The sequence below is a fragment of the Podarcis raffonei genome, chromosome 7 (assembly GCF_027172205.1).
Source record: "Podarcis raffonei isolate rPodRaf1 chromosome 7, rPodRaf1.pri, whole genome shotgun sequence".
Classification (NCBI taxonomy): domain Eukaryota; kingdom Metazoa; phylum Chordata; class Lepidosauria; order Squamata; family Lacertidae; genus Podarcis; species Podarcis raffonei.
The window spans coordinates 68,906,924-68,930,746 of NC_070608.1; the positions used below are offsets into that span (position 1 = coordinate 68,906,924).

Genomic DNA, 23,823 nt, shown 5'->3' on the forward strand with positions numbered 1-23,823 from the left:
AAAGACCTCCAAAGAAGGAGACTCCACCACACTCCTTGGCAGCAAATTCCACTGTCGAACAGCTCTTACTGTCAGGAAGTTCTTCCTAATGTTTAGGTGGAATCTTCTTTCTTGTAGTTTGGATCCATTGCTCCGTGTCCGCTTCTCTGGAGCAGCAGAAAACAACCTTTCTCCCTCCTCTATGTGACATCCTTTTATATATTTGAACATGGCTATCATATCACCCCTTAACCTCCTCTTCTCCAGGCTAAACATGCCCAGCTCCCTTAGCCGTTCCTCATAAGGCATCGTTTCCAGGCCTTTGACCATTTTGGTTGCCCTCCTCTGGACACGTTCCAGTTTGTCAATGTCCTTCTTGAACTGTGGTGCCCAGAACTGGACACAGTACTCCAGGTGAGGTCTGACCAGAGCAGAATACAGTGGCACTATTACTTCCCTTGATCTAGATGCGATACTCCTATTGATGCAGCCCAGAATTGCATTGGCTTTTTTAGCTGCCGCGTCACACTGTTGGCTCATGTCAAGTTTGTGGTCAACCAAGACTCCTAGATCCTTTTCACATGTAGTGCTCTCAAGCCAGGTGTCACCCATCTTGTATTTGTGCCTCTCATTTTTTTTGCCCAAGTGCAATACTTTACATTTCTCCCTGTTAAAATTCATCTTGTTTGTTTTGGCCCAGTTCTCTAATCTGTCAAGGTCGTTTTGAAGTGTGTTCCTGTCCTCTGGGGTGTTAGCCACCCCTCCCAGTTTGGTGTCATCTGCAAATTTGATCAGGATGCCCTTGAGTCCATCATCCAAGTCGTTGATAAAGATGTTGAATAAGACCGGGCCCAAGACAGAACCCTGTGGCACCCCACTAGTCACTCTTCTCCAGGATGAAGAGGAACCATTGATGAGCACCCTTTGGGTTCGGTCAGTCAGCCAGTTACAAATCCACTGAGTGGTAGCATAGTCAAGACCGCATTTTACCAGCTTCTTTACAAGAATATCATGGGGCACCTTGTCAAATGCCTTGCTGAAATCAAGGTAGGCTACATCCACTGCGTTCCCTTCATCTACCAGGCTTGTAATTCTGTCAAAAAACGAGATCAGGTTAGTCTGACATGACTTATTTTTCAGAAATCCATGCTGACTATTGGTGATCACAGCATTCCTTTCCAGGTGCTCACAGACTGTTTGCTTAATGATCTGCTCCAGAATCTTCCCTGGTATTGATGTCAGACTGACTGGGCGGTAATTATTTGGGTCCTCTCTTTTCCCCTTTTTGAAAATAGGGACAACATTTGCCCTCCTCCAGTCTGCCGGGACTTCGCCTGTTCTCCAGGAATTCTCAAAGATGACTGCCAGTGGTTCTGAAATCACATCTGCCAGTTCTTTTAATACTCTTGGATGCAGTTCATCTGGCCCTGGAGACTTGAATACATCTAGACTAGCCAAGTATTCTTGTACTATCTCCTTAGTTATTCTGGGCTGTGTTTCCTCTGCTGAATCATTGGGGCACATTGGGGACCAGCTGAATCATTGGGACACATTGGGGACCAGCTCGCTTTGCCCGGTGTGAGAGGATTATATGTTGCCAAGTCTATTTACGTTAAATTGGCTGAAGTCGTAGTAATATTCACGGATCCAGGATGAGAGCGATAAATCGACCGCCTGTTACCGGGGCTCTTGCAACATCCTTTAGACAATTGGAGAGGATTATATGTAAGCAGCACCTTAGGCCCCTCCATCATTAGCGAGTTACACAGGAGCTCTCTCTGTTTTGTATGCACAGTGGAAGCAAGAGCACACTTCTGTCGGCAAGAGAAATTGAGCTTGGCATATTTTCTGCCCATTAGCTTGCTTCAACAGGAAGCTGGACACGAGTCGGGTGCTTCTGACCTAAGACAAATTGTAGTATAATCTTAGGATAAGCGCAAACCGTGGTTTGCCAGTTTGGACCAAATGATAAACTACAGATTGCCTAAAGCTAGGAAAGGAGGGAGAGGATAGCTGTGTGTTGTGGTCAGGAAGGAGCACCCAACGTTTCAGGGATGCGGGTGACGCTGTGGTCTAAACCATCGAGCCTCTTGGGCTTGCCTATCGGAAGGTCGACGGTTTGAATCCCTACGATGGGGTGAGCTTCCCAGCTCCTGCCAACCTAGCAGTTCGAAAGCACACCAGTGCAAGTAGATAAATAGGTACCACTTTGTCAGGAAGGTAAACGGCATTTCCGTGCGCTCTGGCATTCGTCACAGTGGACCATTGCACCAGAAGCGGTTTAGTCATTCTGGCCACATGACCCGGAAAGCTTTCTGCAGACAAATGCCGGCTCCCTTGGCCTGAAAGCAGAGATGAGTGCCACACCCCATAGTCCAGGGGTCCTTTGCCTTTTTACCTTACACAACACTGAGGGTCCATGTTGGGTACCATTTATGTAACCCTAAACCATGTTTTGGTGTTACATCTGAACCACTTTGGTGTGTTTTGCCTGCCTCTTTCTTATTAGTTTTTATTTTAAAAATTTGTGTGTTATAAAGCAAACAGATCAGCAGGGAAAGGTACATCTATTGTCTCCACTTTCAATTCATAGTCATTTTCTCAGTTCGTTAACGTTTGGCGAGAGACACTTTGTCATAGACATCTTTCTGAGACTCCCTCCGTCGCTCCTGCTCTGTATGGGGAGCCGTAGAGTCACGAGAAGCTGCGTTAGGTCAAGCCAGGTCCATCTATCTCAGCATCACCAACTTTGATTGGCGGCTTCAGTCTGTGTTTTCCGACATGGGATTTCCCAGCCCTAATGGGGACTGAACCTGGAACCTTCTGCATGCAAAGCATGCAGCTGTGTCTAAACCCCTCTTCCCCAAAATGAGGCAGTAGTGGATCACTTTTGGATCCCCACCCCACCGAACATCAATCTGGTTTCCATACAGCCTTCCATACAGAAGCTCAGAACAACATGGTGGTCCCTCCTCTGTACTCCAGGTAGGCTGTACTGTGAGGTAGGCTATAATGCAATATATACCATGCAATAAATTGAACACTCAGACCACATTGGCTGTTCCCTCTCACCCATGTTCTTAGTCCTGTTCTAGTAGGTTCCTCACCAGGTGTCTTCCTTACATGGTGTCATCCTAAGTGCCCAGGTGAGAAACCTCTTTTGACACCCATCTACTATTCCCACCGAAAATGCCTTTGTTGAGCTCTTCCTCTGACTACTCAGCCACCCCAGGTTACTTGAATCAGGGCTGCAGCAAGTCATACTTACCTACTAATCTTGCCTGGTGCTCCAGTGATCTCCAGATTCTTGTAGCAGGACCCTTGTACCTACGGGACTGCCTCTCCCGGTATGCCGCACAGAGGACCTTAAGGTCCATAAATAGCAACACCCTAGAGGTCCCGGGCTCTAAGGAAGTTAGATTAGCCTCAACCAGAGCCAGGGCCTTCTCAACACTGGCTCCGGCCTGGTGGAATGCTCTGTCTCATGAGACCAGGGCCCTGCGGGATCTGATTTCTTTCCGCGGGGCCTGTAAGACAGAGTTGTTCCGCCTGGCCTTTGGCTTAGAATCAATTTGACTCCCTCCCCCTCTTTCTTTTTTCTTTTTTCCTTTCTTCTCCTGTGATGAGGCTGCATTTTAATGTTTTAATGTTATATTTTAATCTTGTTTTTTAAGTTATATTTCAATCAACTTGTTTTTATTATTGGTTGTTAGCCGCCCTGAGCCCAGTCTTGGCTGGGGAGGGCGGGGTATAAATAAAATTTATTATTATTATTACCAAAAAAGATTAGAGCAACATGGACCCCTCGCTCCCATTTGAAAGCAGCCAATTGATCGGCAGGAACTTGGCGCAGCCGGGAGGGGGAGAGAAGGAGAAACTATTCTCCTGCGTCACTTTGGGGCTGAGGGACCAAGCAGTTGACCATGTGGGTCATACAGATCAGCATCAGGAGAAGTTCCCTGGTATTAAGTGGTTAGCATGAGTTGCAACTTGGCGTAGGAACAAAATCTAGCAGAGGTGACTCGGTTTCTTCTGTTTTGCCAAGCAATGGCTGGGGAAATGGTTCCTCTCAAGAATTTTGGGGATGTTCTTACCTGAGCGCTCTCTGTTGTGTCACTAGCTGTTGCGGAGCTCCCTGGTCAACAACAGAACGCAGGCCAAAGTCGCCGAAGAACTGGGCATGCAGGAGTTTGCCATTACAAACGACAAAACCAAGCGCCCCGTGGCCTTACGGACGAAGACGCTGGCGGATCTTTTGGAATGTGAGTGCCGCCATCTTCTGTTTCCTCCCAAAGGAAATTAGGGGTGACGTTAAAGGTGACAGCAGATAGCAGAAGCGAGAAAGGCAAGGTTCTGTGCTATAAGAGATATGGGTTTAAAAAACAAAACCCCCAAAAAACACCAAGCGGGTTTGATGGATTCTGGAATCCAGCGAGAATGCACATGGCGTTAGTTCAAGGTACTATTTGGAGGGAGATTTTGTTTCTTTAAACTGTGGTTCTGTTGCATTTCTTTTGCATTACCCAAAAGGTATATTGAGTTGTGTGTGTTGAGGTATTGGCGTGTGTTTGTACACTTACTTACATTTAATCAATTCATCAAGTTACGGCACCTGTCGATTAATGTTGGTGCCTACATTGGCTCCCAGTACATTTCCGAGCATAATTGGTGTTGGTGCTGACCTTTAAAGCCCTAAATGGCCTCAGCCCAGTATACCTGAAGGAGCGTCTCCACCCCCATCGTTCAGCCCGGACACTGAGGTCCAGCTCCGAGGGCCTTCTGGCAGTTCCCTCGCTGCAAGAAGCCAAGTTATAGGGAACCAGGCAGAGGGCCTTCTCGGTACTGGCTCCCACCCTGTGGAAAGCCCTCCCATCAGATGTCAAGGAAATAACTGACTTTTGGAAGACATCTGAAGGCAGCCCTGTTTATGGAGGTTTTTAATGTTTGATGTTTTATTGTGTTTTTAATATTCTGTTGGGAGCCGCTCAGAGTGGCTGGGGAAAACCAGGCAGATGGGCGGGGTATAAAGAATAAACTGTTATCATCATTATCATTATTATTAACTTTGGCCATAGCGAACCACATTGGGGAAGGGCTGTGCAGGAGTTTGCACCAGAGGGAAGGAGGATTGGAGAGAGGGAACATGTGATTTTGCAGCCCTTGTTGATCTCTTAAGACAGGCAACCAACATGGTGCTCCCCAGATGTTGCTGGACTAGAATTCCCATTAGTCTTAGCCAGAATTTCCAATGGTTAGGGCGCTGGAAGTTGTAGTTCAACACCTGGAGTGCAGGCACCATGTTGGGTTATCCCCATCTTAAAGAGATCATGAGCATTACATAGCATGCGGCAGAACAGCAAACATTCAGTATTGCCCCTTTGCAAGTACAGAAATAAAGGGGAAATAGTTATTTATTATTTTATTTTAAATACAGTCAATTTGCACTTTTGTAAATGGCATTGCTTCTGAAGGTACGGTAACGTAAACCCCCATAGTGAAGTTTAAATCCCCTTTCAGCTAATTTTTTTAAAAAAGTTTATTTGTTTTTTTAAGGTTCTCCTTCCAGTGCAAGTGAAGTGGCAATAAATAACAGGCCAAGGAAGTTAATCTCTATCCAGAGCATTTTAATACATTTTGTGAGTTGAGCAGGTCCCGTGTCTCTTGCCAAATCCTTTTAGTAAATGGAAGTTGTTCACAAACAATCGTGATTGATATCCGAAGCACTGGGAGTGTATACTTTGCAGAGATTTATTTCTTAGAAGTTATAGTCTGCTGGCTAAACCACAGGATTTAGAAGTCCAGACTCTGTCCGCAGCTCTTCACAATGCTTCATTAATTTGTCCAGATGTTGACAATTCAGTGACTCAGTTTTCAGCCCTTGTCAAGCAGAGGTTACAGGCAGAGCGCAGGATTTGCTCTTCAGTGACCTTGTACTAGAGAAGGGATAGGCAACCTGGCGTCCTCCACATTTTCTAGAATACAGCACCAATCAGTTTCTGCCAGGGTTAGCAATGGCCGTGGATGATAGGTTTTGTAGTCCTGCAACATCTGGGGGGCACCAGACTGTCTATCATCATCATTATTATTATTATTATTATTATTATTATTATTATTATTAGACCAACTGTGGTGAACTGCATGAGGAAAGGAAGGAATTCTTAGAGGAGCAATTGCTTTTAAGGAGCAATTGGGATCTGTCCAGTTAAAGCATTTAGTGGGTTTGGGGTTAAGGAACAGAGTGAATGGGGTTCTTAGGAGTAAGTCGAGGAGATGAGGTCTCCTGTTTCGTAAAAAGGAGAGCATTGTTGTTGTTGTTATTGCTTTCTATTGATTTACTGATTTGTTTGTTGCCTGTGGATATTCTGTTTTTTAATGTTCTATTTTTATATATCCTGTAAGCTGCCCAGAGTGGCTGGGGAAACCCAGCCAGATGGGTGGGAAATAAATAAACAACAGCAACAACAAACAAAAAGGGGTTCATACCATAATGCTGCATTAACCAAGAAACATAACTTGATATTTATTTGCTTTCCATTTTTCATGAATAAAACTCACGACATTGTTAATTCTAGTCTGGTCTCCCAAGGGATTTATGTTTTGAGAGTTTGAACACTGACCCAGAAGCAATGGGGGGGGGCAGAGTGGACACATGTAAATCGAGGGACAACGTTGTTCTTGGTGAGACCGTGCAACGACCATCTTCTCAACTGTACGAAGGACGCCAATAGTGTAATGCAACTTTAAAGGGTCTTAAAGAGGGAGAGGCTGTTGGGAATATGACCTGCTTCACCTAACCAATTCCTGATTTAACAAGCCAGCATGTGGAGGGGGGGTGTGCTGCTCGGAGCATCAGGTGTGCTTATTTGTCGACTGCAGACTTGTCAATGTGGCCGCTGCCTTCATCCCACATTAGATGGAAGCTGTAAATTGGCAGATTAGACATCCAGAGGTGCAACACTGCTATGAGATTGCTCCACAGTGGCCAGCCCACACCTCCCACTTTGGAATTAAAAGCAAGGGACACTTTCATGGAGCTATAACCCATAGGAACCTTTTCCCCAAAGGAGGTTGGTTGACCCTCGCAGCCGTTGAAGTGGCTAGAAGAATCACACCCTCTACAACATGACCTCCTAAGCCTTTTATGTGCTTCTGGATCTGGCTGGGTTCCTTCCGCTCGCCTTGGGCCAGTCACACTTCTCTGAAGTCTCTCAGCCCCACTCACCTCACAGAGTGTTTGTTGTGGGGGAGGAAGGGAAAGGAGAATGTTAGCCGCTTTGAGACTCCTTCGGGTAGTGATAAAGCGGGATATCAAATCCAAACTCTTCTTAACAGACCTCCTAACTCTTCGTTATGTTCTTCACCTTGTTCCCAAGGTGGTCAAAAAACTGTATTCGCCAAGCCATCTTTCCCCCCTTAAGATGCACTCAAGTAGCTGAGCAGCCCGGGTTCTTAGCTCAGAAATATTTGCCGTGAGAGACCTTGAGAGCACCAGAGATTCTCTGCAAGTGTAAACTCTTTTTACCCAGAGAATAACATTACTCGCATATTTGGTTTTTCTTCCCTTCCAGCCTTTATCGCTGCTCTGTACATAGACAAGGACTTGGAATATGTCCACACCTTCATGAATGTCTGCTTCTTCCCACGACTAAAGGTAGAACAGCTTGGAGTTTTATACTTAATGCAGCAACCAATCTGGGTTTGCCACGGAGTCCCATCTTTATGATAATTAAAACCTTTGTTCTGTTGCATGCTCCTGCCAACCTAGCAGTTCGAAAGCACGTCAAAGTGCAAGTAGATAAATAGGTACCACTCTGGCGGGAAGGTAAATGGAGTTTCCGTGCGCTGCTCTGGTTCGCCAGAAGCAGCTTAGTCCTGCTGGCCACATGATCCAGAAGCTGTACACCGGCTTCCTGGGCCAATAAAGCAAGATGAGCGCCGCAACCCCAGAGTCGGCCATGACTGGACCTAATGGTCAGGGGTCCCTTTACCTTTACCTTCTGTTGCATGCATGTACTTTGGTATAAACTTCAAAAACAACAACATTAACTTGGGGCAAAACTCCTGTTTTTAACCCTGTTTCCGGCCTGATCCTGCTCCTCTAATTAGAGCCTGCTGTTATTTCTCTACATTACAGGAATTCATTTTAAACCAGGACTGGAACGATCCAAAATCCCAGCTCCAGCAATGCTGCTTAACTCTCCGAACAGAAGGGAAGGAGCCAGACATCCCTCTCTATAAGTAAGAAGCCTTTCTCCTTCTTCCTGCCATAAACTAATTATAACTTCGTGAGCCGATCTCTCATTTTCGGCTCCACACTTGGTGTTTATTTTTGTCTCCATATCCGTATGACTCGGATTAAGCACCCTCTGGCTTTTGTTTAAAGAAGGGATTAGTTTGCCGTTACCCCTTTTCGATCTTGAACTCCGCTTCAAGCGCCACAAATGTAGTCACGAGAGCCGTTGCGTGTGGAAGATGGGATGGCTCTAAATTCAGTGAATGGTGGATCATTTGATCCTTGCCGATAAGTTTGCATTCACCCACCCACAAAATCGTTTCAGTGCCTCCCTTCGCACGTCAGGGAGTGGGAACTGCTGCTTTAAGCAGACTCTGTAACTCCTGCAAGTGTAACTCTCCGGAGTCATTTGGGATCGGTAGAAGAGTTGCTGCTTGTCTTCAAAAAGCATGATGTTTGATGGAGTGAGCAGACTTCAGGCTTGCAAGATCTGCTTTGTTGGGTGTTGTTTTTTTTTAACTCAGTCCCTGAGATCCTGCAACTAGAAGTTGTGCAAAAGACATTTGTTGTTGTTTAGTTGTGTCCGACTCTTCGTGACCCCATGGACCAGAGCACGCCAGGCACTCCTGTCTTCCACTGCCTCCCGCAGTTTGGTCAAACTCATGCTGGTAGCTTCGAGAACACTGTCCAACCATCTCGTCCTCTGTCGTCCCCTTCTCCTTGTGCCCTCCATCTTTCCCAACGTCAGGGTCTTTTCCAGGGAGGCTTCTCTTCTCGTGAGGTGGCCAAAGTATTGGAGCCTCAGCTTCAGGATCTGTCCTTCCAGTGAGCACTCAGGGCTGATTTCCTGAAGAATGGATACGATTGATCTTCTTGCAGTCCATGGGACTCTCAAGAGTCTCCTCCAGCACCATAATTCAAAAGCATCAATTCCCTTATGAATACACAGTGGAAGTGAGGAACAGGTTTAAGGATTTAGACATACACTTCATATTAAAGAATTCGGAGCCCAGGAATATAGAGATAGAGATGTGTGTGTGTGAGAGAGAAGGAGATAATTATCATAGAATTGTAGAGTTGGAAGGGACCCTACGAATCATCTAGTCCAGTGTTGCCAAACTTGGCTCTCCAGCTGTTTTTGGACTACAACTCCCATCATACCTAGCTAACAGGACCAGTGGTCAGGGATGATGGGAATTGTAGTCCCAAAACAGCTTGGCCAACACTGATCTAGTCCAGTCCCCTGGAATGCAGGAATATCCAGGGATCGAACCTGCAACCTTGGCATTATCAGCGCCACACTCTAACCAACGGAGCTATCCAGCCTAATGGAAGAAAGCACACAGGCCTTTCCAAAGATCCATTCACGGCCAACTCAATCTTTCTTCATTTTGGCAGTTTAATTTTGTGGGGTGCAATGAGCTCTTTTGTTGCTGTTTGGCCATCGGAAACCGCAGGGATCTCCAGATCTACCTTCTGCCTTCTCCTGGTGCAGAGCGCCCATAGTGGCGGGCAAGAGGAATATTCTGGCGCAGGGCAAAGAGAGCCAGAGTGCAGCAGGTGTTCATCTCTTGGTGGACTCAGGGAAGAGCAGGGAGACAGTGCAAACCCTCCCCTTTTCCTGCTCGTTCTCCATTTCTACCGTTCTTGAGCTGAAGCAGGATGAGAATGGGGAAGCTCCTGTTTGGCTGGCGTATGATGCACAGAGGCAGGGAGGACATGCTTGCCAGGGTGGGCCACTCAGAGACGCATTGCAGCGTGCTCATCCCTCACAGAAGGATCCCCACCAGAGAGGACCAGGGCATCCATTGTCGGTGAGCTTTAGCCTTCACGGGCTTTAGCCTTGACTTCTTCCCACAGATGTGAATGATCTACAGTCCTTCACCGGGGGCCCAAAGCAGCCTTCCCAAAATCTGGTGTCCTCCAGACATTTTGGACCACAACCTCCATTAGCTCCAGGCAGCATGGCCTGTAGTCAGAGATGTAATCATATACAGTGGTACCTTGGGTTACAGACGCTTCAGGTTACAGACGCTTCAGGTTACAGACTCCGCTAACTCAGAAATAGTACCTCAGGTTAAGAACTTTGCTTCAGGATGAGAACAGAAATTGTGCGGTGGCAGCGTGGCAACAGTGGGAGGCTCCATTAGCTAAAGTGGTACCTCAGGTTAAGAACAGTTTCAGGTTAAGAACAGACCTCCGGAACGAATTAAGTTCTTAACCTGAGGTACCACTGTATATCTGGGGAGCCCCATCTTGGAATGCGCGGCAGCCTCCAAGCCAGAGAACATCTGCCCTCTAGCGGCGCCGACCGTTCTACACAGGAAACCTCCACTTTACATGCATTCAGGAAACCTCCACTTGTTTTTATATTGAGCGCATGCCATCCTGTGATGTGACAGATCCAACGGCTGCCTGAACAACCGGCCCTTTGAGGGTGACCAAACTGCTGATGCGGCCCCCCGATGAATTTGAGTTTGACACCTCTGGTCTAGCACCTCTCTTGCAACAGATCGTCTTGTTTCATGGCGGGCAGAAAGAATGTATAGATCCATAGGCAATTTGGGATGGGCTGTTTGGTTGACTTGAAGCCGCCATTTGTCTATTTCTGCTGTAAAGTGTTTCCTAAATGTACCTTAACCGCTGAAACTGCGTAGAACCAATACTCAGCGTGACATTGGAGATGGATCGGAGGGGGAGACTGGAAAGAGAAGCAAATTTATCGTTTGTCTGAGAACTTGTGTCTCATCTCAAAATGGCTGCAGATTTATATCAAACTCTTCGTCCAAAGGGAAAGCTGCCTGGTTAGTAGTGACAGATCCTGCAACTTTCCGTTACTGATGGGGCAATTTGCAGTAGTTGCCATTTAGAGCGACAGCATTTGTCACAGTACCTTATATTTCTATCCCGAAGATCTGAATTTGCCAAAAAGTGTAAATGCCTATAATTCTACACCAAGCGTACATAAATACTTCACTTTTAAAGCAATGACGTGTTTGCAGTGCCTTGTAAAATAATCCATAAAGTGCTGTTCGTCTGCAATCCCATGATTAATCTTTGCTAACAGGGGGGCATTTCTGTTAAGAGGCCTTAGTAAGTCTTGCTTTCAAAAGTGTGACTTTTTTTTGTGTTACTGTCTTTCCTGGGACTTAGGACTCTGCAAACAGTCGGACCCTCTCATGCGAGGACATACACTGTAGCTGTTTATTTTAAAGGCGAAAGAATAGGATGCGGTAAAGGACCAAGGTATGGTAAATTTTTGAATACACGTTTATTTAAACAGGTGTTTTGAGAGCTACGGGAAATCCCTTGGCGATTTAGATGGTGCTCCTTAAGAAAGTGAATGCTAGGATTCCCACTACTCCCATTTAAGTCTGTATCTGGCCAAAATAAGATGTTGCAGAGAGCCTCTATAGCTCCACGGTTAGGGTGCCAGGGACAGAAGGCCTGGGTTCGAATTCTAGTTCAGCCATGGCCTTTCTGAGCAACCTTCAGACAGATTAGTCTCTCCCAGCCTGCATTTCCATTAATGGAAGAACAGCAACACTCTTTGTAGGTTTGTATTGAAGATGAATGAGAAAAGCATCTTAGGGTCTGCACAGCGAGGGTGCCAGCTGCATGATAAATAATATTTAAAGGGTTTCTCCCTCACCGTTGATCACCTCCTTGTCCGGACTGCACTGATTCTAAGAATAAGATAAAAATAATTCCTAATAAAATATTAGCAGGAAAGTGTTCTATTTGCTGTAATATCGCCATCCATTTTTCTAGAGCTGTAGAGTTTGCCTGTTGGTTGGTTGGTTGGTTTTAAATTTAATATTTTCATTAAAACAATTCACCGAAGAATTATGAAAGGGGAAGATCTTAGTGGTATTGATCTGAAGTTTTAAAAACAACTCGCTGGAAGGGGTTTGTGTGTGTGCCTGTGCATGAAGGGTTTTTATGGGAACAAGTGCCCAATGATTATTTGAAGAATTAGTCTCAGCAGAGCCATCAGAGTGGTTGCTTCTCGGAAGCTGTAGTTTACCCCATAAATACATTTGCCATGATTTCTCCCCCTTTCCTTTCCTTTATTTCCTTTTCTTTTTTTAAAACAGCATTCAGCAAGCAGAGATGTGCGCAGCAATGGATGCCTTGGAAAAATGTAAGAGGCTTTCTTGGATTATTTCATTCTGGGGGTTGGGGCAGGGAATGTGCAAGCGTTACCTATGTTTGAGAGAGAGAGAGAGAGAGAGAGAACAGATAAAACAAGCAAATGATGGTCAGCACCAGCATCCCCATCCACCTTCCCCCTCCATTACTTTTAGACCATTTTGAATTGAAAATTTGCTTACATAACACACACATTTGGATTAAATCAAAAATGTTCCCTTACCCAGTGAGGCAGAGCCATTACACAAGGTTCCTGGCAAGTGGGTCTCAAAAAGCCAGCCGTGGGAAGTATTTTATTATTATTATTCTTTTAATGGCCGGGGCTTTTAAATCGCTCTATCATTAGACCACAGCGACAAGGTTTTCTGGGCTAGCAGCAGATACGGCTGTGTGGCGCCGTGTGAAATGAGAGATCGCATTTCCAGGTAGAGAATAAACAAGACTCTGTTATGACCCAACTCGGATAGGCAAGAAAGCATTGCAATCCGAGTCCTTTCTGTTGGGAATAATTCAGGCTGAAATTCCCAGGTGTCAAAAAAAGGTTATGTATGCCACTACTGCTGCCCGTGTTTTGTTAGCACAAAAATGGAAAACGAGCGAGGTCCCAGCCAAAAAAGAATGGCAACTTATGTTGACAGAATACGCGCAGCTTGCAGACTTAACATATAGAATAAGAGGAGAAGAAGAGCATACGTTTAGAGAAGATTGGAAAACGTTTATTGGACATATGGGAAATAACTGTGTACAGCTGAAGACGCTGGCAGCATTAGGATAAATTCAACAGTGTAAATAAATCTTGATGGATGTAATAATGGAATATAGTTTTTGTAAGATATGCAAGGATTTATGATATGCAAAATGAACCATGGAAAGAGAAGAAGGGAAGTCACTGATATTGTACGGATATAAAAATGAGTACTTTAAATTATAAAACAGAAAATTTAATAAGATAGATAGATGATAGATAGACAGATGATAGATAGATAGATAGATAGATAGATAGATAGATGATAGATAGATAGATAGATAGATGATAGATAGAGATAGATAGATGATAGATAGATAGATAGATAGATAGATAGATAGATGATAGATAGATAGATAGATAGATAGATAGATAGATATAGATAGATATAGATAGATAGATAGATAGATAGATAGATAGATGGATAGCATTGCAATCCGTAAATCAGTTCTGCTTTTTTAAGTTCTGCACCTCAGACAGTCCAGATGTTCAAATACCCTGTTCCCTTACCTGGGCAAGAATAAATGATACGACATAAGAAGAGCCTTCTGTATCAGGCCAATGGCCCCTCCATCTCGTCCAGCATCTTGTTCTCACAGTGGCCAACCAAATACGTACAGATGTGTCCAAAAGTTGGACCCAAGTGCAAAAGCAATCTGACCACTTGTGATTACCAGCAACTGATGTGCAGAGGCAGACTGCCTTGGACAGTAAGGTAAAGGAGCCCTGGGCAGTTAAGTCCAGTCAAAAGCAACTATGGGGTTGTGGCGCTCATCTCGCTTTCAGGCCGAGGGAGCCAGCGTTTGTCCACAGACAACTTTCCTGCTCATGTGACCAGCATGACTAAACTGCTTCTGGTGCAACAGAACACCGTGATGGAAACCAGAGCGCATGGAAACACCATTTACCGCCCCCTGGAGCGGTACCTATTTATCTACTTGCACATGATGTGCTTTTGAACTGCTAGGTTGGCAGAAGCTGGGACAGAGCAACGGGAGCTCACCCCGTCGCACGGATTCAAACTGCCGACCTTCCGATCGGCAAGCCCAAGAGGCTCCATGGTTTAGACCACAGCGCCACCCGCGTCCCTTGGACAGTAGAGATGTATCACAGCTACAGGAGCGAGTATTTTCACCCTCCATTGATTTGTCTAGTCCTCTTTTAAGGCCACCACAAGGTTGCAGCCGTCGCTTCTCGCGGGAGCAAAATCCATTGTTTCACTATGCACTTTGTGAAGATGGTGACAGCAGCCACCATTTTCTTGGGAGAAAAGTAATGACAAACCTAGACAGCATCTTAAAAAGCAGAGACATCACCTTGCCAACAAAGGTATAGTTAAAGCTATGGTTTTCCCAGCAGTGATATATGGAAGTGAGAGCTGGACCATAAAGAAGGCTGATTGCCGAAGAATTGATGCTTTTGAATTATGGTGCTGGAGGAGACTCTTGAGAGTCCCATGGACTGCAAGAAGATCAAACCTATCCATTCCTAAGGAAATCAGCCCTGAGTGCTCACTGGAAGGACAGATCCTGAAGCTGAGGCTCCAATACTTTGGCCACCACATGAGAAGAGAAGACTCCCTGGAAAAGACCCTGACGTTGGGAAAGATGGAGGGCACAAGGAGAAGGGGATGACGGAGGACGAGATGGTTGGACAGTGTTCTCGAAGCTACCAGCATGAGTTTGACCAAACTGCGGGAGGCAGTGGAAGACAGAAGTGCCTGGCGTGCTCTGGTCCATGGGGTCACGAAGAGTCGGACACCACTAAACGACTAAACAACAACTTTCTTTTGCTTGTCCTGTATTGTCTAATGTCGAGCTTCACCGGATGATGCCCAAGTTCTAGTGTTAGGAGAGAGAGAAGGAAACACTTCTCCCAATGTACGCCACGCAAAAATTTGCATGCCCTCTGCCGTGCCTCCTTTTGCCTCCTCTAAACTGAAAAGCCGCAATTGCTGTAACCTTTCATCACGGAGCAGTTGCTCCAGACCCTTGATCGTCTTGTTTGCCCTTTCCCAAACCTTTTCCAATATCCTTTTTGAGGTGAGGTGACCAGAACGGTACACATTATTCCAGATGTGGTCACACCATGGAGTTGTATAATAGTGTTAAGAAACTTGGAGGAAAATGTCTTCTCAGCAATGCAGAACATCCTCCCATCAGATGTCAAGGGGATAAAGAACCATTATTATTATTATTATTATTATTATTATTATTATTATTATTATACAACTTTTAGAAGACATCTGAAGGCAGCCCTGTATCAGGATGCTTTTAATGTTTGATGTTTTTATATGTGTTGGAAGATGACCAGAGTGGCTGGGGCAACCCAGTCAGATGGGTGGGGTAATAATAATAATAATAATAATAATAATAATAATAATAATAATAATAATAATATAATCATCTAGGGTATTCAAAAACCCCTATAATTAAACATATAGGAATGTGCAGGTCATTTTTATTTTTCAAAATGCAGAGATGGTTCTTGCTTTCCCTCTCTGATATGGACATAAGTTGGAAGGTTATTTGTGGTAAGGGGACCTCAGGTCATGTAGTTTGGGTCTGAGCACATTGCGCTTCACACTCTTGGCCTTAAACAAATGTGGTGACAGTTGCATAGGCTCAAGGAGAGATGTGGCAGTAAGCAAGTAAGCGCAAAACTGGCCCTCAAGCGTTTGCTTTGAGCATATTTGCTCAAGGTAAAGCGATTTAGCGTGCAGTTTCAGCCTTGAAAATTCAGCAAAGTGATGGCAGGTTTTCCATTCTGTGTTCCCTCTGTGTCTAGCCCTCCTCCCCCTCTGTAAGCATAATCCCTCCGAAAAGTCACAATATTTCAGGCCTAGTTGGCGGGGAGTCGGTCAAGTGAAGTGCTGAGCTCTCTGGCCTTGGTCCAGCGAAGCACTTAAGCCCATGCTTAAATTCAGGCACACGAGTCATTCCACTGACATTCATGATCTAGGCATTGTGATTAAAATAAAGTCGGCGCTTTGCTAGATGGGGGCCAGAGCGCTCACCTTGCAGGATTGATTGCAAAACCCGCAAGCCGCTGCCAAACAGGGACTTAAATCTTTGTGCTACAACCCCAGATAACTCTTAATCTCGTTGAAATCTCTGGCAAAAGTCGCCGTACTTTTATCTATCAAGAGTTGAGCTCATCTGCTTACATCAGCCAAACAGTCGGTAGCCTTCAGCAGGCTGTCTTGGAAGAATTAATATCATTTTTTTTAAACAGGTGCATTTAAAATGTGTGCTCTTGAGAGAGGTCCATTTTTACGGTATGATTTCTTTCCATTATTTCCTTTTGTGTACGAATACGGAGCACGAATGTGGCATGTGAAGTCTCACCTCTCTGCCCCACATGCAAGATTTTCACCTTCTGTACTCCCCTGAGTTAATCTGAGAGCCTCCGAAATACGGAAAGGAAAACGACGAAATAGCAGAAGAGCATTCTCTCCCCCACAAGAACTTCTGTCTAAAGCCTTCAGAGGTTCTTAAACCCGCCGTGTGTGTCAGGGCGACTCAGATCTTACGAGGACAAGGGCTTTCAAGCAATTCTGGGGAAAACACAAGCGGGAGACTTCACCGAACTTTTGTCGTCCATAAGTGGCACTTAGTCTGGTACATCGGATCTGCAAGAAGAGTACAAAAGGACCACACTTTGCACAGGAGTGCCTTTGCGGTACCAGAGACTTAGCGGCTGGCGGCATCTTCCAATCTTTTGAGGAGAGAGACCCGGGGAGGGGGAGGGAGAGAGAATGGAATCGCTTCTGCAAGAGGAGGTTGTTTGTTTATGGAGATGGCCTTGGGTTCAGAAGTGGCTGAGCCCTTCATTCAAGCCTCCTCCTCGGCCTCTTGCATCAGCTGTGTTTCCTATAATGTCCCCGAAAGCCTCATCTTCCCAAGGACACCAGCTGTTTCTGCGTCAGCACTAGCAAGTCAATCACAAAGAGCAATTTCTCATCTGGCACCACATCCGAGGGAGGCGACGCTTTTGCCGGCGACCTTCCACCTGGCATTGCCACTATGGATGATGTGTTTGTCTACCTTATTCTGCACCGCTCTTGCCGAGCAGTATATATTAACTCCTGTTGGCTTCTCAATTGTATATATTGGTTTTTAAGAGCTGAGCAGCTTTCTTCCCCCCCCCCGCCCCTCCCTGATGCCCATTATGGTGGAAATGGGGGAGATTATCTTGATTAGCACCAGATGGAGCCCTTCTTGTCCTTGATGAAAAATGATAGCTTCCCAAAGTACGGAGACTTTTCCAGCATAGTTCACTGATCTGTTACAAATTTTCCATAAGGATACTCCATTCTGCCCCCCCCTCCCGCTAAAATGTTTCATGTTAGAGGCTCGCAAATTGCTCAATAAGTACATTTGGGTAGGATCTTCAAATGGAGGAATAAATAGCCAGGTTCAAATTGTTGATATATACATAAATATACACACACATATACACAACCATTGCTATTGGGTAACATGATTTCCCACTCACCTATTGTTTGACTTGGAAAGATCCCGGAGGCAGCTTTCATTATAATAATAATAAATTTTATTTATACCCCGCCTTCCCCAGCCAAGACTAGGCTCAGGGCTCTAACACCAGGTATCAAAACAATTGATTAAAATACAACATTAAAATAATCAAGTTGGCTCTGCTTTTGTCTCCAGGGTGTAGCATTGCTCTGAAGTAGCATCACCTAGGCTGAAGTTACACATATATACAAAACACTGAAAATGTTTTTTTTTTTAAAAAAAAAAAACCCGTTTAAAATCTATATATGGCATTTGCCATTAGCTCACCAGAGCCATCTAGGGTCACATGTGTATAATGCACTTAAAATATTATATTTGCAGCTGTAAAGGTAAAGGACCCCTGGATGGTTAAGTCCAGTCAAAGGTGGCTATGGGGTTGCGGCGCTCATCTCACTTTGAGGCTGAGGGAGCCGGCATTTGTCCATAGACAGCTTTCTGGGTCATGTGGCCAGCATGACTTCTGGTGCAACGGGACACCGTGATGGAAGCCAGAGCGCACGGAAGTGCTGTTTACCTTCCCACCACAGCGGTATCTGTTTATCTACTTGCACTGGTGTGCTTTTGAACTGCTAGGTTGGCCAGAGCTGGGACAGAACAACAATTCGCGGGAATTCGAATCGCCAACCTTCTGATCAACAAGCCCAAGAGGCTCTGTGGTTTAGACCACAGCGCTGCACGCTGAGTCCCTAGGCAAAGTCCTGTGTTTGTTAAGTCACTGGCTCCCAACCGTTTTGACACAGCCAGCACACATCTTTTAAATTTTTATATATGGATGTTTTATGATGGCCTATACCAGCGGTTCTCAACCTGTGCATCCCCAGATGTTGTTGGACTACAACTCCCATCATCCCTGAGCTCTGGCCTTGCTAGCTAGGGGTGATGGGAGTTGTAGTTCAACAACATCTGGGGACCCACAGGTTGAGAAAGGCTGGCCTATACAGTTGTACCTTGGTTTTCGAACAGCTTAGTTCTCGAACATTTTGGCTCCCGAACGCCACAAACCCAGAAGTGAGTGTTCTGGTTTGCAAACTGTTTTTGGAAGCCGAACATTTGACAGGGACTCCGTGGCTTCCGATTGGCTGCCAGAGCTTCCTGCAGCCAATCAGAAGCCACGCTTTGGTTTTCGAATGTTTTGGAAGTCGAACGGACTTCTGGAATGGATTCCATTCGACTTCCAAGGTATTTGTAATGCTTAATAAAGGTTTGGCAAAGTACAATTTGGGGGACGTTTTGGCTGGGGAGAATGCTCTATTCATTCATGAGACTCTCTGGGAAGCCTTGGGTGAAAGTCTCCTATTTCCGCACCCTGACAGGAATTTTGACCTTGAGTGTGATAAGTAAACGTATTACATGACCATAGCTGGAAATGTTCCTTATCCCGCCTGGTGTAATAGAATAATGAACCCTCAGAATGCCTGGCCTTTATTTTAACGCATGAAACATTTCTTGTCTCAGATAACTTTCCTCAGATGGCCCATCAGAAACGATTCATTGAGCGGAAGTACAGGCAAGAGCTTAAAGAAATGAGGTGGGAAAGAGAGCATCAGGAAAGAGAGCTGGAGGAAGCGGACGACATCCGGAAATAAGTACAGGCCATGGAAGCAAACGGTGGATTTGCCTGCTTAATAACTTTGATGTGGGCCTGTGGAGACATAGCCTAGTTTTGCGTAAAGGATGAACGAAGTCTGCTCATTAAATCATGTTTCATGTTAATTGTTACTTTTTACATGAAAAAAGAAGAAGAATGTGTTTTATTCCATTTTTAGCTAGTAAAGTTTTATTCACGAGGCTTGACGAAACAATTTCTTTTAACATTCTTTCTGAAGAATTGTGCTTTTTTATTTTCCATCTTGAGTTTGCGGAATAATAAAGTGTTTTATTTCAAAACGGGTAACCGTCTCCGAAAAAGGAAAAGCTTTGTGTTCGTCGGAGTCTTTAATCATGGGAAATAATAAGGCAGAAATGAGATGCTGCTTCCACCATCTCGCCTTGATCTCTGGGTTGTGCTACCACTGGAAAGACGTGGGTTAACCTGTGCTGGGGTTGGATCCAGGGAGATGAGATGATCTAGCTCAGAAATGTTTCCTCAGTACAGCACCTGTAAAGGTAAAGGTAAAGGGACCCCTGACCATTAGGTCCAGTCGTGGCCGACTCTGGGGTTGTGGCGCTCATCTCGCTTTCTTGGCCGAGGGAGCCGGCGTACAGCTTCCGGGTCATGTGGCCAGCATGACTAAGCCGCTTCTGGCGAACCAGAACAGCGCACGGAAACGCCGTTTACCTTCCCGCCGGAGTGGTACCTATTTATCTACTTGCACTTTGATGTGCTTTTGAACTGCTAGGTGGGCAGGAGCAGGGACCGAGCAACAGGAGCTCACCCCGTTGCGGGGATTCGAACCGCCGACCTTCTGATCGGCAAGTCCTAGGCTCTGTGGTTTAGCCCACAGCGCCACCCACGTCCCTGACAGCACCTGACAGCAGGATAAATGAGGAAAATCTAAGCATCATTCACAAGAGATGAACCAAAACGCTGGGTTCCATAAACAGCGTCATCCGTAAACGAAATCTGAAAAAGAAGATTTGTTTATATTGTGCACAGTGTGCAGATTGTGCATCCTCTGTCCTGTATTTTCTTGGAGGTATTTCCACAATCAGTACATACGTACGTACATATATACATACAGTTGTACCTTGAAAGTTGAAGGGATTCCGTTCCGGAAGTCCGTTTGACTTCCAGAACATGCAGAAACCAAAGCGCGGCTTCTGATTGGCTGCAGGAGGCTCCTCAGCCAATCGGAAGCCCCATCGGATGTTCAGGTTCCAAAAATAGTTCGCAAACCGGAACACTTCAGTTCCGGGTTTGCAGCGTTTGGGAGCCAAAACGTCCAAGTACCAAGGCATTCAGGATCCAAGGTACAAATGTAATTTTATTTGCATGCCGTCTTTCCATAGTTCAAACCAGTGGTCCAACGCTCAGCCCAAGGGCTGCATGTGGCCCTCAAGGCCTTTAATGGTGGCCCTTAGCAACATCCCCCCCCCCAGCCCTCACACTGCCTTCCCAAAGCCAGGTAATCACTGGGTTTTGGGAAGGAGGGGTGAGGGTTCTGGCATAGGGTTACCAGACGCCCCCCGTTCCCGGGGACAGTCCCCGGATTTGCAAATCTGTCCCTGGACAAATTCCGTCCCCGGAATGTCCCCAGATTTGCAAATCTGTCCCCGGGAAACGTGGCCACAGCAACCTCAGCAACCCAGAGCCAGACGGGGCAGCTGCCATGATGCCCACCATTTTTCCTGCGCCATGGCAGCAAGCAGTGAGCAGCTCCTGAAGCCAGCCAGAGCCAACTGCACTACCAGGCTGGCCCCTCCTGGGCAATGGCTGCCCGTCCGTGACTCCCGAGCCTCCCCTGATCTGTCAAAACAAAGGGGGAAGTAGATCGGAGAAGGCTCGGGAGTCACGGGCGGGCAGTGTGCCGTTGCCCAGTTTTTAAAAACTGCATTTATGTTTCACAGGGTGCGAAAGAAGGGCTCTGCACCTTTATACAATATGCATATATGCTTAGGCCCAGGGTCTTTTGCCTCACTTCTTTACTGCTGTATCAAGTACGGCGAAATCCACTTGTTCAGTACGCACTCTGAACTTTTAACTGAACTTAAAATGGTGCTTGAGAACCAGATGCGGTGCTCAGATGGTAGATGGAAAATGGGCAGAACCACTCCTGATTCTAGGTGGCGGCTCACGTGGTTGACTGCTCTTCGGCGTGCACACAGAAACAACAGCACAAACAAAACAGGTAAGGGGTTTTGTTTTGTTTGTAATTTGTACTGCAATCCAGTTAAAGAAATTTTAATTGTATGACTTTAAAGTACCTGTCTCCCTCCCCCTCTTTTATTAAAAAAAAAGCACACCACAATAATCTGCCTGATTAATCAGGGGCCCTTTTTTTCATTCATTGAACATTTTTAAATTGGTTAATCTTAACAATTACTCAGCTAAGCTCTGCTGTCTAATGTGTTTTCATTCAGGAACATTTCCCTGCAGTTTCAAGTTGTACTAGCCAAATACGCGTTTTGCTTATTAAATTATCAGATTTTTATTCTACCCTTGAGTATCGCGTTATATGGGGTGTTGATAAAAATGGAAACAATAAAAATACAATAAAGCATAAGCAAATTAAATTTAAAACAGCAGGATAAAAGCAGCGATAAAAATTGGGTGATAAAACCTTTAAGCTGGTAAAAGTCTTTTTTTTTTTTAAGTCTTTACCTTGCGCTGAAAAGACATTGATGTAGGCACTGGGTAAGTTTCCTAAGAAGACATTTCCATAAGCAAAGTGCCACAGTATTGGTCACAACCTAAAGATTTATTAGAAATAATATGTGTAGTTAAGCCACTTATCTGATTTCAATGAATAATTCAAATGCAAAAGATGACTTTTCATAATTACATCAAAGAAGTCTGTCTTCCATATAAATCTCATTAATAACACCATTATTACTGGGGAAATATCTCAATATTTATCACAAAACGCCACTGATAAAGTCATAAAATTCCTTTTTAGCATCCTATTAAGGAAAGAGACGCTGTTAGTATATATTTAATCTACATCGTAAGTGACATTTGTCCGCATTTATATTTTAATTTTCCCTGTTTCATAATAAGCAGTGCTTGAAGGAAGACCTCCAACGATTATCTCAATGGACAGGCTGGTTGTTGCTAAGGCAAATGTTCCAGTAGGTCCCTAGGTCCTAAGCCGTGTAGGTCTCAAATGGTAAACCCCAGTACAGTGGTACCTCTGGTTACGCACCTAATTTGTTCCGGAGGCCTGTTCTTAACCTGAAACTGTTCTTAACCTGAAGCACCACTTTAGCTAATGGGGCCTCCTGCTGCTGCCGCGCCACCTGCACAATTTCTGTTCTCATCCTGAAGCAAAGTTCTTAACCCGAGGTAATATTTCTGGGTTAGTGGAGTCTGTAACCTGAAGCGTATGTAACTTGAAGCGTATGTAACCCAAGGGACTACTGTACTCTGAAGTGCTGCCATCACATTTGCAAAGTTAAGCAGGGTCCAGTATGGTTTCGGATTGGATGGGGGACTGGATGTTGAGATTCCTGCATTACAAGGGGTTGGACTAGACCCTCGGGATCCCTTCCGATTATGCAATTCTATGATTCTAGGTGCAGAAACATATTGGAAGCTGGCGCAACTCTTAAAAGACCAGCAAAGTATGATCCTAGCATCTGGCCTCCGTATCTCTGCAGTTTACATTTGGTACTAACTACCATTTCCAGGCGGGACGCAGGTGGTGCTGTGGTCTAAACCACAAAGCCTAGGGCTTGCTGATCAGAAGGTGAATTGAATCCCCTTGACGGGGTGAGCTCCCGTTGCTCTGTCACAGCTCCTGCCAGCCTAGCAGTTCGAAAGCATGCCAGTGCAAGTAGATAAATAGGTACCACTGTTCTGGGAAGGTAAACGGCGTTTCCGTGCGCTGCTCTGGTTCTCCAGAAGCAGCTTAGTCATGCTGGCCACATGACCCGGAAGCTGTACGCCGGCTCCCTTGGCCTATAGAGCAAGATGAGCACCGCAACCCCAGAGTCGTCCGTGACTGGACCTAACGCTCAGGGGTAGCTTTACCTTTACTATTTCCAGGCAGTCTCCCAAGGCAGCCCCACATCCAACAAAATACAGTAGTTCATGTTACTAGAACGTGGCTCACCATGGCTAAGCTATATCTATCCAGAGAAAAGGCAAGATTTAGCAAATGGATGTGCCAAGCCGAACTTACGTAGGCTAATACAAATGCCATGAACATTTTTTGCCACCTTACTAGCTAAAATTGCACACTTTATTCAAATGTCAAAATACTGTTTTCCAGATGCTGCAAATAATTCTTGCTTGAACTGTTGTCGTTTGTTCTGATGTGGAAAGGGGGGCTGACTTGCCCTGTAGAACCCGGATCAGCTGCCAGGTTTCTGAAGAGCTCCTTTGGGAGGGAAGGTTCAAGTTGTCACCTCCTAGCCATCTGGCAAGCCCCACTGCTTTAGCTTCTACTTCCCTCTGCACCCAATCTTAGAATCATAGAACCATAGAATCATAGAGTTGGAAGAGACCACAAGGGCCATCGAGTCCAACCCCCTGCCAAGCAGGAAACACCATCAGAGCACTCCTGACATATGGTTGT

The 23,823-nt window shown here is 45.4% G+C and overlaps 1 protein-coding gene across 3 annotated transcripts in view; it reads left to right on the forward strand.

Annotated features, from left to right (window-relative positions):
• The window catches only part of DROSHA (drosha ribonuclease III), an 83,313-nt gene extending 63,772 nt beyond the window's left edge, over nucleotides 1–19,541 (forward strand). For all 3 annotated transcript variants that reach the window (XM_053397087.1, XM_053397089.1, XM_053397088.1), the window contains 6 exons: nucleotides 4,100–4,241; nucleotides 7,548–7,630; nucleotides 8,114–8,217; nucleotides 11,366–11,458; nucleotides 12,310–12,356; nucleotides 19,103–19,541. In XM_053397087.1, coding sequence (XP_053253062.1) covers nucleotides 4,100–4,241; nucleotides 7,548–7,630; nucleotides 8,114–8,217; nucleotides 11,366–11,458; nucleotides 12,310–12,356; nucleotides 19,103–19,233 — 600 coding nt within the window. In that variant the 3' untranslated portion in view covers nucleotides 19,234–19,541. The remainder of the gene's footprint in view (nucleotides 1–4,099; nucleotides 4,242–7,547; nucleotides 7,631–8,113; nucleotides 8,218–11,365; nucleotides 11,459–12,309; nucleotides 12,357–19,102) is intronic.
• Nucleotides 19,542–23,823: the final 4,282 nt, after the last annotated feature.